We start from the raw sequence: 15,667 nt of genomic DNA on the forward strand, positions 1-15,667 counted from the left end.
AGAGGTTAACCAGAGAAAGATGCATGTACAGGCAGAGAAAGAGGTCAGCCACAGAGCCAGAGGTTAACCAGAGAAAGATGCATCTATAGGCAGAGCAAGAGGTTAACCAGAGAAAGATGTATCCACAGGCAGAGCAAGAGGTTAACCAGAGAAAGATGCATCTGTAGGCAGAGCAAGATGTTAACCAGAAAAAGATGCATCTACAGACACAACAAGAGGTTAACAAGAAAAAGATGCATTTACAGGCAGAGAAAAGAGGTTAACCAGAGAAAGATGCATCTACAGGCAGAACAAGAGGTTAACCAGAGAAAGATGCATCTACAGGCAGAGCAAGAGGTTAACCAGAGAAAGATGCATCTACAGGCAGAGCCAGAGGTTAACCAGAGAAAGATGCCTCTACAGGCAGAGCAAGAGGTTAACCAGAGAAAGATGCATCTACAGGCAGAGCCAGAGGTTAACCAGAGAAAGATGCATGTACAGGCAGAGAAAGAGGTCAGCCACAGAGCCAGAGGTTAACCAGAGAAAGATGCATCTATAGGCAGAGCAAGAGGTTAACCAGAGAAAGATGCATCTACAGGCAGAGCCAGAGGTTAACCAGAGAAAGATGCATCTACAGGCAGAGCAAGAGGTTAACCAGAGAAAGATGCCTCTACAGGCAGAGCAAGGGGTTAACCAGAGAAAGATGCATCTACAGGCAGAGCCAGAGGTTAACCAGAGAAAGATGCATGTACAGGCAGAGCAAGAGGTCAGCCGCAGAGCCAGAGGTTAACCAGAGAAAGATGCATCTATAGGCAGAGCAAGAGGTTAACCAGAGAAAGATGCATCCACAGGCAGAACAAGAGGTTAACCAGGAGAAAGATGCATTTGTAGGCAAAGCAAGAGGTTAACCAGAGAAAGATGCATCTACAGACACAACAAGAGGTTAACAAGAGAAAGATGCATCTACAGGCAGAGAAAAGAGGTTAACCAGAGAAAGATGCATCTACAGGCAGAGCAAGAGGTTAACCAGAGAAAGATGCACCTACAGACACAGCAAGAGGTTAACCAGAGAAAGATGCATCTACAGGCAGAGCAAGAGGTTAACCAGAGAAAGATGCATGTACAGGCAGAGCAAGAGGTTAACCAAAGAAAGAGGCATCCACAGGCAGAGCAAGAGGTTAACCAAAGAAGGATGCATTCTGGAGACAGAGAAAGAGGTTAACCAAAGAAGGATACATCTGCAGGCAGAGCAAGAAGTTAATCAAAGAACAATGCAGTCTGTAGGCAGAGAAAGAAGTGTACTAAAGAAAAAACAAAAAAAAAATGTGCCGAATTTTCTTTGATGCAATCGAGTTTTCTGTATAGAGTATAATGTTGTATGAAACTTTCAGCCATGGCCCATGAAACTCTTAGCCGCAGCCCATGAACTCAGCCCCATGGTCCTGTGGTGGACTGTGTTGTTGGTACCCATAGTGGTACCAGAAGAATAATTGTGGCTAACTTTAACCTTAAATAAAATAAAAACTACTGAAGCTAGAGGGCTGCAATTTGGTATGTTTGATGATTGGAGGGTTGATGATCAACATACCAATTTGCAGCCCTCTAGCCTCAGTAGTTTTTAAGATCTGAGGGCGGACAGAAAAAGTGCGGACTGACAGACAAAGCTGGCACAATAGTTTTCTTTTCAGAAAATTAAAAGCATCTACGGACAGAGCAAGAAGTTAAATGAAAAAAGAATGTTTTATCATGCTGTGGTTATTGCTCAGTGAGCAACTGTGGTGGTCCAAAGCAATGCCAGAAAAACTGATATAGATGTTTTAAAGCAAAACTAAAATGAACCTCACATTCCTCCAAAAGTAATACTTGTGAAAAGGCTGATTTTTTAGTTATTTTTTATTAATTGTAAGGTAAAGGCATTCAACAGTAACTTTTCATGAATCTCTACATACGACAGTAGCATTTAGATAAATACTGACATGTTCTGCACTACCGTAGTTATTATGGAAATTCCCTTGTCCTTTATATGTGCTGCACCAGTAATTACAGAAATTAGGAATTTTTGGGATTATATGAAATGATGTTTGCATGAACTTCGTAAAGCTTAGGAGTTTTATGAAATTATTGGTTATGCAAATTATTGGTAACACAAACACAGATAAATATGTATAAAGCCAAATAAGAAATGTGGGAACTGAATTAATGAGTTCCAGACCCCCAAATATCTAACAAACACAAGCATTTTAACTCCAATTTAACAACCAGATTAGCATGCAGAAAATATACAAAATACGTAAAGTAAATAGATGAAATCAATGCAGATTTTTTCTCATTTTATGTGTAATTGGGAGTGTTGATGGCGTATGTAGCAGGTGATGAGGAAGAGAGATGTTATCGGAAGTCCCCTTCTATAAAACTGGCAAGCAACTGTGCTTTTTGGGCTGTTTCTCTTTTCTGTCTCTTTATGCTGCTCTCTTCTTTCGATTCACTGTGTTTCTTTCTCGCTGAAATCTTGACCGGTGATGTTGTTTTTGCCTGCATTTTGAAATGTTCCCAAAGCGAGAGATAGCACTATCATTCAGCGGGGTGATGACACAGTTTGTTACAGCTTTGTTAGGGAGGTATTTTTTTTTTACAGAACTACACTTCTCCCCCATTTTCCACATTTCTTTTATTTTAATGAATTAGGTACAACCTCCCTCCCCTCTTCCCAGAAGACAGTTCCTCAGTTGATATCTGTTGCCGCTCCCTCTCAAGGTCCTGCAGTTCTTCTGTGGTGAATATGGCTTTGTTCCCCATATCAGCATCACTGATGTCAAAATAGAAATTTGACAGGAAATTCTTGTAAAATTTGATCAACTCAGAAATTTGACAGAAAATTTTGGTAAAATTTGATCATCTTAAAATATCTTTTTATTTCATTCTGCGACTCAATCTTCATTGTCAGATTGCATAAATAAAACATCTTTGTTTTTGTGTCACACAGAACTGAAGTTGAAATGCTGAAAAATTTTACCTTTTTTTCATACGCAGACCTACCAAAATTTGACAGAAAATTCCTGTGAAAATTTATTTCGTATATTGATTTAAGGAACTGAAAACTATCAATTCCAAGGCTTTTGCATGGCTGTAGTATTTATTTGTCTCTTAGAAGTGGCCGAAGATGTCAGGTGGGAAATTTTCTTCCACGGCATACCCCTATTGTATTGTCTTGCCAAATTTGAAATTCAATTTGGAACTGTTTAAGTTATTCAGGGCCAAAGTCTTGTGAATAAGAAGAAAATTATGAGTATGTGCAATATCAGTTTTGCTCCATAATTAATGTGGAGTCTGAGTTATTCAAAGTCAAAGTCTGGAGAATAAAAAAGGAAATGATGAATATGTACAATATCATTGTAACTTCATAATTAATGTGGAGATATAATAATAACTGAATTATATTATCCACCTTTTTTAGTATTAGCATTTTTTACTTTACCTTCAGTACACCTCAGGTAGAAAACTGACCTTGTCGTTATTGTCAGCGGTTGTAGCAAGTTGTTTTCCAACAGAAATGTGATGATGCTTCAGCCAGTGTGGTGCCCTACCAGGAGGAGAATGGTCGCCTCCTGACCCAGCTTAACACTCTTCACATGGAGAACATCAATCTCAGGGAGCAGAATGAGAAGCATGCTAAAGGTACTTTTACTCCTTGTGCATACCCTTGTTGTAAGATTATGTTGGCTTCATGCCAGTAGGGGACTCTTAGCTCATAATCCTTAAAAATCATCTCATATTTATCAGCTGCACATACTTTTTATCCCTTTGTGTGCTGGTGTCTGTATTTACAAAATAAATGAGTCTTTCTTATTGTCTTCATAATTTATTCTTGAATCTTAAGGTAATCATTTTCTGTAAAGCACATCAAAAGGAAGGCTTTGCTTGAGAGAGAGTTATCATTCGCTGATACCAAAGTGTATTAAATGTAATAGTTTTTATTAGGAAATGATAATTCTTCAGAAAATGAATTCTCTCGATTTGAAAATGGTTTCTTTCACATGCCATTTTTTTTTCATAAATTTTCTTCAAATTTTTGATTTCTGAACTAGTTCATTTTGCAGATAATTGCTCACACACATTATGAATGTCATGATTTTTATTGAAGCTTACAGTAGTTTGTTTTGATGTGTTCATGTGTAGCTGTGTTTCACTATACATTTCAGAGCTGCAGAATGTATTACAGAAGCTAGAGGAGGAGAATCAAGACCTTCGGTTTATAGTAGGAGAGTATCAGAGGAAGATAGAGGATCTGGAGTCAGAGTCCAGGAAAAAGACAGAGAAAATCCTACAACTGCAGGAAAAGAACCTAAAAGCTGTTGTCAGCACTCCTGGTAAGATGAATGATGTTCTTTTGTGATTAACTAGAGTTAACTGCCCGATGACCAGTCTGGTAAATGCATAAGGAAATGGAAATTTTGTCTGTATTTTTGTACATTGGATTTTCTTTTTGTAAAATCCCACTAGCTTTGGCACATTCTCATCCTGAATATGCAAATTTAAGTTATTCATAGCTACTCGTACATAGAACACATTCTTGGTCATGTATGTTGGGTAAATGGCTTAAAGAAATTCATATTATCTATCATGCATAGAAACCTTGTATACTGTATATACACACAGTCATATCTCACCTTAAGTCATTTTCATCTTAGCAACAGTTTTCCTTAAATAATAGGAAATAGGACTAAAAGTTGATTTGCCTTATTTTGCTCAAGTTTATGATAGTCATCAATGTTATAAGATTCATTATTGGTTGCTTATAAGGTGCCTAGGATCATTTTTTGGTGAACGGTTTTAGTTATTCTGTACTTAAGGGAAAATGTATGCTTTTAATGAAAAATATACAAAAATATTGACTTATTTAAAGGTTTTGTGTTTCAATGTGATGGCACTACTAATGACATTGTGAGGTGTTTATAGGGTTCTAGGTCATTTTTTAATGCAATTAATTCAAATTAAGTGTTTTGTACTTGAGTTGTATATGTTGGAGCCCATTACTAACTTTATATGAGGTATACCTATTCAATATATATATATATATATATATGTATGTATGTATGTATGTATGTATGTATTTATGTGTTTTATTCTTTAATATGGTATTGCATTGAGGGTTGACAGTGAAATTATATATGTCAGTCATTCAGTAACATTCGCAGGCATTGAAGCTTTTAATGTAGCCCTCCTGCAAATAAAATAGAATCTTGTGCTCTTCATTCTTGCCATAATTGTGCTTAGTTTCTTATGTCTTGCTTTGTTTGTAGGTGGGCGGAAGAAACAGATTCCTTTCCATCGCCAGCGTTTAGAAATCACATCTCATCTTCCAGAGAAAATCATGTCTTCCTGTAACAAGTGTTCAAAGTAAGAATATATGCACACTGTATATACATTATTGTATGGAATCTGATGTTATCCACAATGTACTTTTTGTTTGCGGCCTATCGTTGGAAGATGGAATGTATCTTTGTCTTTGGGGACAAATATTAAAGGAATCAGTGAAAGTACAAACAAGGAGAGAATTCAGAGGGTTGTTTCTGTACCACAAGAGACTGATCTGCACAAAGTATATCTATGAAGTGATGTGGTACATGTTGTTTTGTGTAATTAGAGAGTGTCTTCTCTAGTTCGAAAGAAATGGTACACAGGTAAGAGACCATAAGATAACCTTACAACAGAGGTAAAGAGCATGGAAAAGAGGTAAATGATTAAACAGTACTACAGACATATGGTTAGGGACAGTATATTGTGTAGCTTGTTTAACCAGGATGTAGAAGCAGAATACTGAAGTTTTTAGAATCAGATTTAACAATCATCACATTGACAAGTGTATGTAGCAATTTTTTAATAATCCAGGTACTTGAAATGTGGATAAAAGAGAAAAATTCGAGATGTCATTAGTGACAACAGTAATTTCTTGAAGGCCCACAGAAATGATGACTGAGCATCAGTAAGGTAAGAAAAGGTTTCATGTAATTTTCTCTTTGTGTAACCTAAACTCATGATCAGGAAAAAATAAGTAAGACTGGAGGGGTTTCAGAAAGTACTGGTTAGTAATGGTTAGGAAACTATGGTAATACCAGAGGTTGTAGCATTAGGATGGTAGTCTGAAGGGTTTGTGTGATTATTTTTTTTCAAGTGAGTAAGTGTACTTACAGAAACTAGCAGTTAGGCAGAAGGGATGACAAGCTGTAAACCTGTTCTAGAGAATCCTGAAGGAATTGTATTATTATAAGAGTTACAAGAGAGGCTTAGTGTTGAATAGGAGAATGGAGTCAAGTAGTAATGTTTTTTAATAGGTAAAAGTTGAACAGAGCAGCTCAGGTTTGTTTGCAGAAAAACAGAATTATTTGGTAAAAGTCCAGAGATTGTTTCTGGTAAGGGATGATATCAAAATATTGAATCTACGGTAATCCTGTTTTTAGAAATCATTTTCCCTTGAGGTAAGATGCCATGTAATTCGTAACAAACAAGTTTTGACATAGGAAAATGTATTTTTTGTAGCTGCTGTTAGTCATTAAAGGAGTTACCTTTATGGTCCTGCCAGGAGCTCTATGAGACAGACCACTAACATCAAAGAATTCTGTCATAGTTTGTCTTGGCCAAAGCAGTGCCTGTTGACGCTGTGACAGAGTTTAAATTGACTCAAGGCAGGAGGGCTCTTTCTCCTGTCTACAATGATTACTTCAGTCATTCCATTCCCCCCCCTCTCACACAGATGTGGCAACAATGGGTGAATATGCCATGTTGACCACCACTATTTATGTAAGTGAGTTTGTGTTACTGTAAAAAAATTGTCAAAATTTCCTAATTTGTTGTATTGTATTTTTTATAAGTGCAATGACAATTGTGTAATCTAAAGAGAAACAGGTTGATAAGGTAAGCAGTATTCTGCCCATATTGCTTCTAACAAACTGACATCTCAAGTTTCTTCTCATTGTCTTGTTAGCAGTTACTTCTGTTTGAGTGACCTAACAACAAGTGATAATGGTATTTAAAGTAAAAAGGGATTTTGACAGAGGAAAAATCTATTTCTGAGAAAGGTCCCGTGTCACCGGTGAAATTCCATTACAGCACGAATTTCTAGGTATAACCTTGCTAGATATACCAGAGAAAAAGAGCTTTCAGGAAAGCTGGGGTTACTACCCCCAGTCGAGCGTCTTCTAGGAAGGCGTCGGTATAAGAAGGGGTGAGTGAATTACCACTACCACGGAAACCTACTCGAAAGATCTCTCCTTATCAAAATCCCGAACAGAGCGGTGAGCCGTTACAGCCCCCACACCAAACACCCGCCAGGACGGCGACACCAGCGCCACCTACCTCATTCCATGCTAGCACTAACCCCAGACTTGGCATGTGCAAGAGGGAGGGGAGAGTACTAGGTAATTCAGGGAGGGTCACGGGTGACACGGGACCTTCCTCAGAAATAGATTTTTCCTCTGTCAAAATCCCTTTTCTGAGTCCAGTCCCGTGTCAGCCGGTGAAATCGTGATAGAGAATCATGCCAAGGCTGCAACTACTAGGAAAAAGAAATGGAGGGATAATCTGAAGAAAAGGCAAAAGTTTTACCAGAATAATTTTAATTAAGCAATCTCTTCCGTGTAGCAAGAACACTAAGACTAAGGCATATTAAATCTAAGGCACATTAAAGAGCTTAATACTATGAAACATGGGCAGGTTCCCGGCACGACGGAGAAAAAGCCCCAAAACCTTAAAATTACTTAAAGCAAAGTGAAACATGAAAAGCGCACAAAATAACTGCAAATATAACCTTAATACTATACACGTAAACTTAGGCTAAACACGTAAGAGACAAAATCAATCAACATTAATATATACATTCATCTGGGGTACATGGAACCAAATAAAACTGTCCAGTACCCCACAAGAGAAACAATCATGGCATTTCAGATTACGCTTTTTCCATCAACAGGTACAAGAAACAACAATATGAGGAGCCAGGCAGTGAGGTATAATCAACCAGGAGAATAAGCAGAAAAGTAAATGAGGCAGGCGGGCGGGGGAAAGGAAAGGACAAGGATATGATTAATTAAGGTGGGGAGATGACACTTCCCACAGCTATGGTAGAAAATTTCAGGGCTTCGAGTTTTTTAAATAGTGGCGTTTAAACACTAGAGGTGATTTCAACCCGTAAAATTTAGATAACTCCGAAAAGTCCATATTATGAAAGTAATTAATGGAAGTGGCAACTGCTCGAATATCATGAACCTTGGGGATTGAATCTGGGTTGGCCTGTTTAATGAAATATAAAATTTGTTGTCTTATAGCATTTAGTGAAAGAGTACCACCTTTCTCCCTGATAAAAAGAGGACCCGACTTACTCTGTGGAGTTCTTAAAAGGTAAGATTTAAGTGTATAAACTGGACATAAAGACTGGTCTTGAGGAAGGGCACCACCTTCCAAGGAGACCACCTGTCCTGTGGGTCTTCGTTCTTAGCTAAAAATCTAGGGTCAGGGGAAAGGAGGACCTCTCCAGATGGGAGGAAGTTCACATAATTATCACCTCTAGTGAGAGCCGATAGCTCTGAGATTCTAGCACCTGAAGCCAAGCTAATCAAGAATAAAGTCTTCCTTAACAGATCCTGATAAGAGCAATGAAAGTTATCCATCTCTGATGCTAACTTAAGGACGTCATTGAGAAACCACGTAACAGACTGTGGGCGTGATACTGGTCTCAGACGAGCGCATGCTCTGGGGATAGATGAAAAGTAGGAATCTGTGAGGTCGATTTTAAAGCCGTAAAGAAATACTTTCTTTAATGCTGACTTGATTGTGGTAATAGTGGCCGGAGCTAGGCCTTTCTCAAACAATGATCTAAAGAAGGAAACTCCTAAATTAGCTGTCATGATTTTGGCTTCAGATGCTTTTAGGAAGGAGGCTAATTTTTTGACTGCTGAATCATATTGTCTAATAGTAGAATCTCTTTTATCTGATTCTAAAAACAGAGTGTTGACAGGGTCAATGTTCGCTCCTTTTTGAGCTGCGAATTTTATAAAGTCCATAAAACTAGGGCATTCTGAATTCTTGAGGAAGCTGACACAGTCTTGGTTTGTACTGTCTGAGTCAGAATGGGCTTGGGGATCCAGAGACTCCAATCCCAGTTCCTGAAGAAGAGGGAACCAATTGCTCTTCGGCCAATAGGGAGCTACTAGGGCTAATTGACCTTTGAATGTCCTGAGTTTGTGTAAAACTTTCAGCAGTAAGTTTATTGGGGGGAAAAGATAAATCTTCTCCCAATTGTTCCAATCTACTGTCATTGCGTCTATGGCGAACGCCTGAGGGTCCAGGTTGGGAGCCACATAACAGGGAGTTTGAAGTTGCTCTCCGTTGCGAACAGATCCACTTGGAGGCCCGGAACCTGGCGGCAAATCCACTTGAAAGATTCCACGTCCAGGGACCACTCCGTCTCCAACGGAGCATTCCTGGACAGGGAATCCGCCACCACGTTCCGCACCCGCTAGGTGGGTGGCTGACAGGTGCCAGCCGTGCTTGTTCGCCAGGGAGAAGATAGCAACCATTACTTGGTTTACTCGGCCTGATTTGGAGCCGCCCTGTTGATGCAATGAACTACCACTGCGCTGTCCAATACCAACCTGATATGAATCCGGTTGGGGCGGATTTTCTTCAGAGTTAGAAATACCGCCATAGCTTCCAGGGTGTTTATATGGAACTGCTGAAACATTGTGGACCACGTTCCTTGTACTTTTGTTTTGGTGAATATCCCCCAGCCGCTTAAGGAAGCGTCTGTGTGAACTACTAGTGCCGGAGGGGAAATTGAAGCGGAACTGTATTGGACAAGCCTTTGACCGAGGCCCACGGTCGCAACCTTGTCTTTAAGATTTGAGGGATAGAGGAGACCTTGTCTCTGAGCTTGACATTGGCTCGACTCCGCCACACTCTGTTTATGTCTTTTAACTTCGCTTTTAATAGCAGGTTTGTCACTGAGGCAAACTGAAGAGACCCAAGGACCCTTTCTTGGGACCGGCGGGATGCTGATGGATTTTGAGGAATCTCCTGGTGAGAGATGCTATCTCTTTCCTCTTGGGAGGCGGAAGGGACAGCGTGTGAGATGACAGATCCCATTGGAGACCCAACCACTGAAACCGGGACTCGGAGTCAGGCGGGACTTCTCTCTGTTCAGTTGGAAACCTAGCGACTCCAGGAAACTGATGACTATGGACGTGGCTTTCTGACACTCCGGAACTGTTGGTGCCCAAATTATCCAATCGTCCAAATATGCTGCTAGGGATATCCCTTGAGACCGGAGTTGCTGTACTACCGTGTCCGCCAGCTTTGTGAATATCCTGGGCGCAATGTTCAGACCGAATGGCATGACCCTGAAGGAGTAGGCTTGATTCCCGAGTCTGAAACCGAGGAACTGAGAGAAGTTCCGCGCAACTGGGACGTGATAATAAGCGTCTGAAAGATCGATAGAGGTGGTGACGGCTCCACGCGAAGTAGAGTCCGTACCTGAGCTACCGTAAGCATGCGAAACTTGTCGCATTTTATGTAGAGATTTAGACGCGACAGATCCAGGATCACTCTTTGCTGATCGGAGTCTTTTTGGGAACAGTGAATAACCTGCCTTGAAACTTTAGGTGCCTTACTTTCTTTATTGCTCGTTTGTTGAGCAATTCTGTCACATAATCCTTTAGGATTGGTGTCGGTGGCTGGTAAAACCTGGTTAGAGGAGGAGGGTTTTGATCCAGCTCCATCCTAGGCCTTTGGACACAATGCTGTGTGCCCAAGGGCTGAAGGTCCATTGGTCCCTGAACCAAAACAGGCGACCGCCTACCTGTGTTCTCTCAGTGGGAGGGAGCGGGTTTATTCCCCCTACCACGTCCAGGTCTTCCCCTTGGGGTGGTATTGGGCTTTCCTCTATGAGGGGCTTTGCCCCTTCCTCCCCTTGCAACCCTGTTAAGGCCGTGAAAATAACCACGGCCTTCATATGTGGGGTTGTATGCTGGTGAGGCCACATATGAGGGTGCAGCTGGTTGGACCAGCACGTACTGTTGGGGGTGAGCCTTTGAAGTGGAAGGCTGTGCCACTGCCGAGACCGGGACGGCTTGGACTACCGCCTGGTGGTGAGGCCTCTTATGCCTCCTGAAGCGTTTGCCTCCTCTCGATTGGGGGCCGGCCGATTCTGGGGTCTTACGCTTGTAGGCTGAAATACCCCAGCGAGAACGAAGACTTTGGTTGGCCCGTGTAGCCTCGGCCATAACACTTGTGACCTCCTCTTCCGGGAAGAGGTTAGGTCCCCAGATCGAGCTTTTCACGAGCTTGTTGGGCTCGTGACGGATAGTTGCATCGGCGAAGATGAACTTCCTACATTCCAGTCTGGCCATGATGAATTCAGATAAGTCAGACTGGAAACCTGCCAGCAAGGACTTCGCCAAAACCTGAAAGAAGGGCTCGTCCGAGCAGGAGACGGCAGTAGCTTCAGTAAGGCATACGGAGTTCAACGACCGGGCTAACTTAACCCGAGCATCAAACTCCGCTTTCAAAAGAGCTTCCGCAGCTTGGGAGCTGCTCGCTAAATGCGTGGAGGCGCAGAAGGGGTCCAGCTTCCCGACCGTGAAAGTGGACGGGGCGTCTGTCCAGAACTCGTTACTTCCTGGGAATACCAGGGAAGTAGGGTCTGTCTCCCTTAGCTGAGGTACCGGAATGCCCTCAAAGCACGCTCGGGCCGTAGCCAGAGCGACTTTGTCCAAGCAAGGAGTGGGAAGGTCGACTCCCAGGGTGAACATGGTGAAGTTCCCCTTGAAAGGAGTCAACTTCGTGTTATCTGCCTGCCACTCCGTCAGAGTGCGCAGGAGAGCCGACTGAGCTTGGTCCCTAGGGACGATGACAGTCTCCCTAGGAACCTTGTCTGACCTAATCCAGGCTTCCTCCGTGAGTCTCACGAAGCCTGGGTAAGGGGGCAGGAGATCGGGGGAAGAACTCCACCCTCCAACCGTCTCGTGCCAAGACCATCAAGAGTCAGCTTGCCATCATGTTGGATGGCCCGGAGAGCGAACCGCCAAGGGTTTCCGACATCGAACGGCGGGAGGTCCGCAGTGTCGGGGATAACATACTGTGGTTCGGCTGGGGGTGGGTGAGCCATTCCCGCCAGTATGTTATCATGACTGGCCAGCTTCTCCGAAATTTCACTAAATCTTGAATCCAGGTCCTCCGTAAAACGTTTATAAAGTTGGTTAGCAAAGGCCTCTGCATCGAAAGCAGGTTGGCGAGGAGGGCTTGGTTTTGCAGCCCTCTTACTCGCGCCTTTGCTGGAGGAACCAGACTTGCTCCCGGAGGCTACAGGTCCTGAGACCTTAGCCTTCGACGGGGGGAAGGGCAATGCCTTCTTGGAAGACGAGGACTTGAAGCCCTTCGCCTTCCATGAAGTCTTCAACTTCAACTTGGGGATAGCAGATGGAGCTCTATCACCCAAGGAGGAAGACTTCACAAAGCCTGTAAAGGAAGAAACAGATGAAGCAGGGGAGTCAAATAAAGGGGGGCCCGCCCCAACAACCTCACCTACCTCACCACTTACCACCTGGTCCTGCTCTACAGCCATTGGTTCTAGGTCCAGATTAATGGCGGCAACATCCTCCGAGACCTCAGCGTAGAGGATATCCGCTTGGGGGTGGCTGGGTCTCATCCCGGATCTGCTGGATGATAGGGGTGGCCACATCTTCAGGCACTGCTGCCGCCACCCGTGCGCCGGGGTGAGTAAGTCCTCAACCTAGCGTCGAGGACGTAGGGCTTCCCGACGGAACGTTCCTTCCAAACCCAGCCACCCAGGCCCGGAGGGATTCAAGGCAGACTTCTTGGAAGTTTCGTCCGCCTGTAAGAAAACCAACAATTAGCTAAGGACGAAAACCATTCCGGGAACCTCATAGACAATGTATAATATACAATATGAGGAGCAAAAAGCAAGAGTAATGTAAAGACTGTCACTTACCAACTCATCCTGGACAGTTGTGCAGAGAGCAAAGCAAACCTCACAACCATCAGGGTGCCAAACAATCAGGTCATCCAGGCGGACCGCACAACCAGCGTGGGTCCGACAAACTACGTGACCGTAGGGTTGTTGGAGGGAGGCGGTGCACCCCGGCTCCTCACAGCGAACAGTCTGTAAGAAGAAACGTACATGAACCTCCCACCCTAAGCAAACTAAAGCTGGCGAGGCCGGGAAATTCAACCGCAACCGGAATACTCCGGCGGAGAAGAACTCCCTATCATAAACTGGGCCAAAAAGCTCTAAATTACACAGAGTGGAAGGTAGGATTCCAGACCCCGGAGTACTCCGGGGAATGAAGGGGAGAGAGACCAGGAACTAACCATAAGGGCTGCCAGTAAAATAACGGCGAAGACCCCTGGTATAGGACCGGACTCACGAATTTATATATATAATGAATAAAGGAGAGTACTCCTGTAGATAACAGACTTATCTAAAAATAAAAACAATAACAAGTGATGGTAAGAACTGAAGAGGACGGAGGGATCCGTTCCCCTATATGAAAAAACCTTCCGCCCTTACTTCCCCGCCGGAGAACGAGACGGGTAAAATGCTCATATGATCATAACATAGGGTGAAGCAATATATATATATACCGTGTCAACGTAAACCGACGAGGAGACGAACAGTGACTCGAACACGTTCGAGTAAACAAACCACCAACCCCAATACAGCGATGCTAGGAACAATATGGGAGGGAGCGAATCCCTCAACCAACAAGAGAAGTCCCTGAACTCGGAGAAAACGCCATCTAGCGTCACCCGCACGAGTAGAGCAAGGCTGGAGAGGAGGAGGGGGAGGTAGGTAGGAGGAGTAGGCTACCAGGAAGGAACAGGAGACGGGGAGAAGCTCACCCGCTCAACTGCACCATACCTCCCAGACCATGAATCTTGGAGGGGCAATATGACTGGAAGCAACCAACCCGAAGCCCGACTCCTACCTAGGCGAAGCCTAATATGGACCTAACCTTAGTATAGGCTAGGACGAGGAGTGTAAAAGGGAAGGGGGAAGCAACTGGGAGAGAAATTTTGAGCCGAGAACCAGCCGGGATCGAGAATGGCAGGCAAGGGGGCGACTAGCCTAGAGGAAACACATCCTAAGAACTCGATTCCCCCCAATTGGAGGAAGAGAACCAAGGGCTCACTCTGCCCACCGAAAAACGATCCCGGAGGAAAACAGCAACAAAACTCCCTCAACCTGAGCTCCCCACCCAGGGCAAAGGGAAGGAAGCTAACAAGCCTACTCCACCAGATAACCAACACTCATAAAAACTAAAATGTGCTCAACAGAGAGCGTAGCCTACCACGGGGAGGCGGTTAGATCTGAGGCTGCCGCCAGCACCCGAGGTAAACCACTCAATAAAATAATAAAAACAATAAAATTAAAAATAAAACTACAAGAGAGCACCATCTTCAATCAAATTAATTAGCCTAGTAAGACCAAAACAATAGGAACCCAACTGGGGGGGGGACCTAGACGGGGCATCACTCCCACAAAGGCCAGTAGGCCAGTGATCGTAATTCATAAGAGGGGGGAGCCACCGCAAGGAACCCCCAGGAAGGGAACCAATGGGGGCAAAATATCTATAACGACGAGGAGACGACACCAACTGAAAAGAACAGAAGGAGACGCCTCGCGGTCGACATGGCTGGCTGGGGACGCCGTGGCGACATAATAAGATCTCGATATTTATGAAAATACGAGACTATAACAGCCAAAAAATAGAACAAAACCCCACAAGAAGATGGTACTTAACTTGGAAATGGTAAAGCTGCTCGACGCCATCGTAGAAGCAGAAAAAATCCAAAATGATGGAAGAGCACACAAAATAAACCGAAGAATCACGTGCTAGAAAATGGAATGGGGTAGGTGGCGCTGGTGTCGCCGTCCTGGCGGGTGTTTGGTGTGGGGGCTGTAACGGCTCACCGCTCTGTTCCGGGGATTTTGATAAGGAGAGATCTTTCGAGTAGGTTTCCGTGGTAGTGGTAATTCACTCACCCCTTCTTATACCGACGCCTTCCTAGAAGACGCTCGACTGGGGGTAGTAACCCCAGCTTTCCTGAAAGCTCTTTTTCTCTGGTATATCTAGCAAGGTTATACCTAGAAATTCGTGCTGTAATGGAATTTCACCGGCTGACACGGGACTGGACTCAGAAATACTTATTTTGTATTATAATAAAATTGGTTTATTATAATTTCTGTTCTTTTTATACAAGTAATTTTTGATTGTTAGTGGTGAATAATTTTTAAAAATAGTACTTCGGCCATTTCGTATGTTGAGCATTTATCAGTGCCTCTGCATGCTTCATGTTTATTTTAGGTGTGGCTGTGCCGGTGCAGGTCAGTTCCCAAACAACAATGATGCCTATTTGGCTGACCTCTTACGAATGACAGACCAGAAGCTCCAGGACTTACAGCATGAGGTTGAGTGCAGTCGAAGGCAGGCTAAAGAAAATGAGAATCAGTGCAATATGCTCAAGAAACAGGTGCTGTTATAGCTCTTTCTTTTGGGGCAACTTTACAAGAGATTATTTGGATGCAGTTCCTCAGTTTAAATATTCTTGTCCTCAGTAATTTTTTCCTTGTGTGCCTTCACTGTAAATTTTCTAACATTTAATAATTGTATCCAAA

The 15,667-nt window shown here is 43.3% G+C and overlaps 1 protein-coding gene across 5 annotated transcripts in view; it reads left to right on the forward strand.

The window, feature by feature from the left end:
- The window catches only part of LOC136828815 (centrosomal protein of 135 kDa-like), a 317,906-nt gene that overhangs the window by 151,681 nt on the left and 150,558 nt on the right, over positions 1-15,667 (forward strand). For all 5 annotated transcript variants that reach the window (XM_067087050.1, XM_067087047.1, XM_067087051.1 and 2 more), the window contains 4 exons: positions 3,528-3,654; positions 4,179-4,346; positions 5,280-5,376; positions 15,357-15,522. In XM_067087050.1, the coding sequence (XP_066943151.1) occupies positions 3,528-3,654; positions 4,179-4,346; positions 5,280-5,376; positions 15,357-15,522 (558 nt within the window). The remainder of the gene's footprint in view (positions 1-3,527; positions 3,655-4,178; positions 4,347-5,279; positions 5,377-15,356; positions 15,523-15,667) is intronic.

Source organism: Macrobrachium rosenbergii, chromosome 43, assembly GCF_040412425.1.
Source record: "Macrobrachium rosenbergii isolate ZJJX-2024 chromosome 43, ASM4041242v1, whole genome shotgun sequence".
NCBI classification, from domain to species: Eukaryota; Metazoa; Arthropoda; class Malacostraca; order Decapoda; family Palaemonidae; genus Macrobrachium; species Macrobrachium rosenbergii.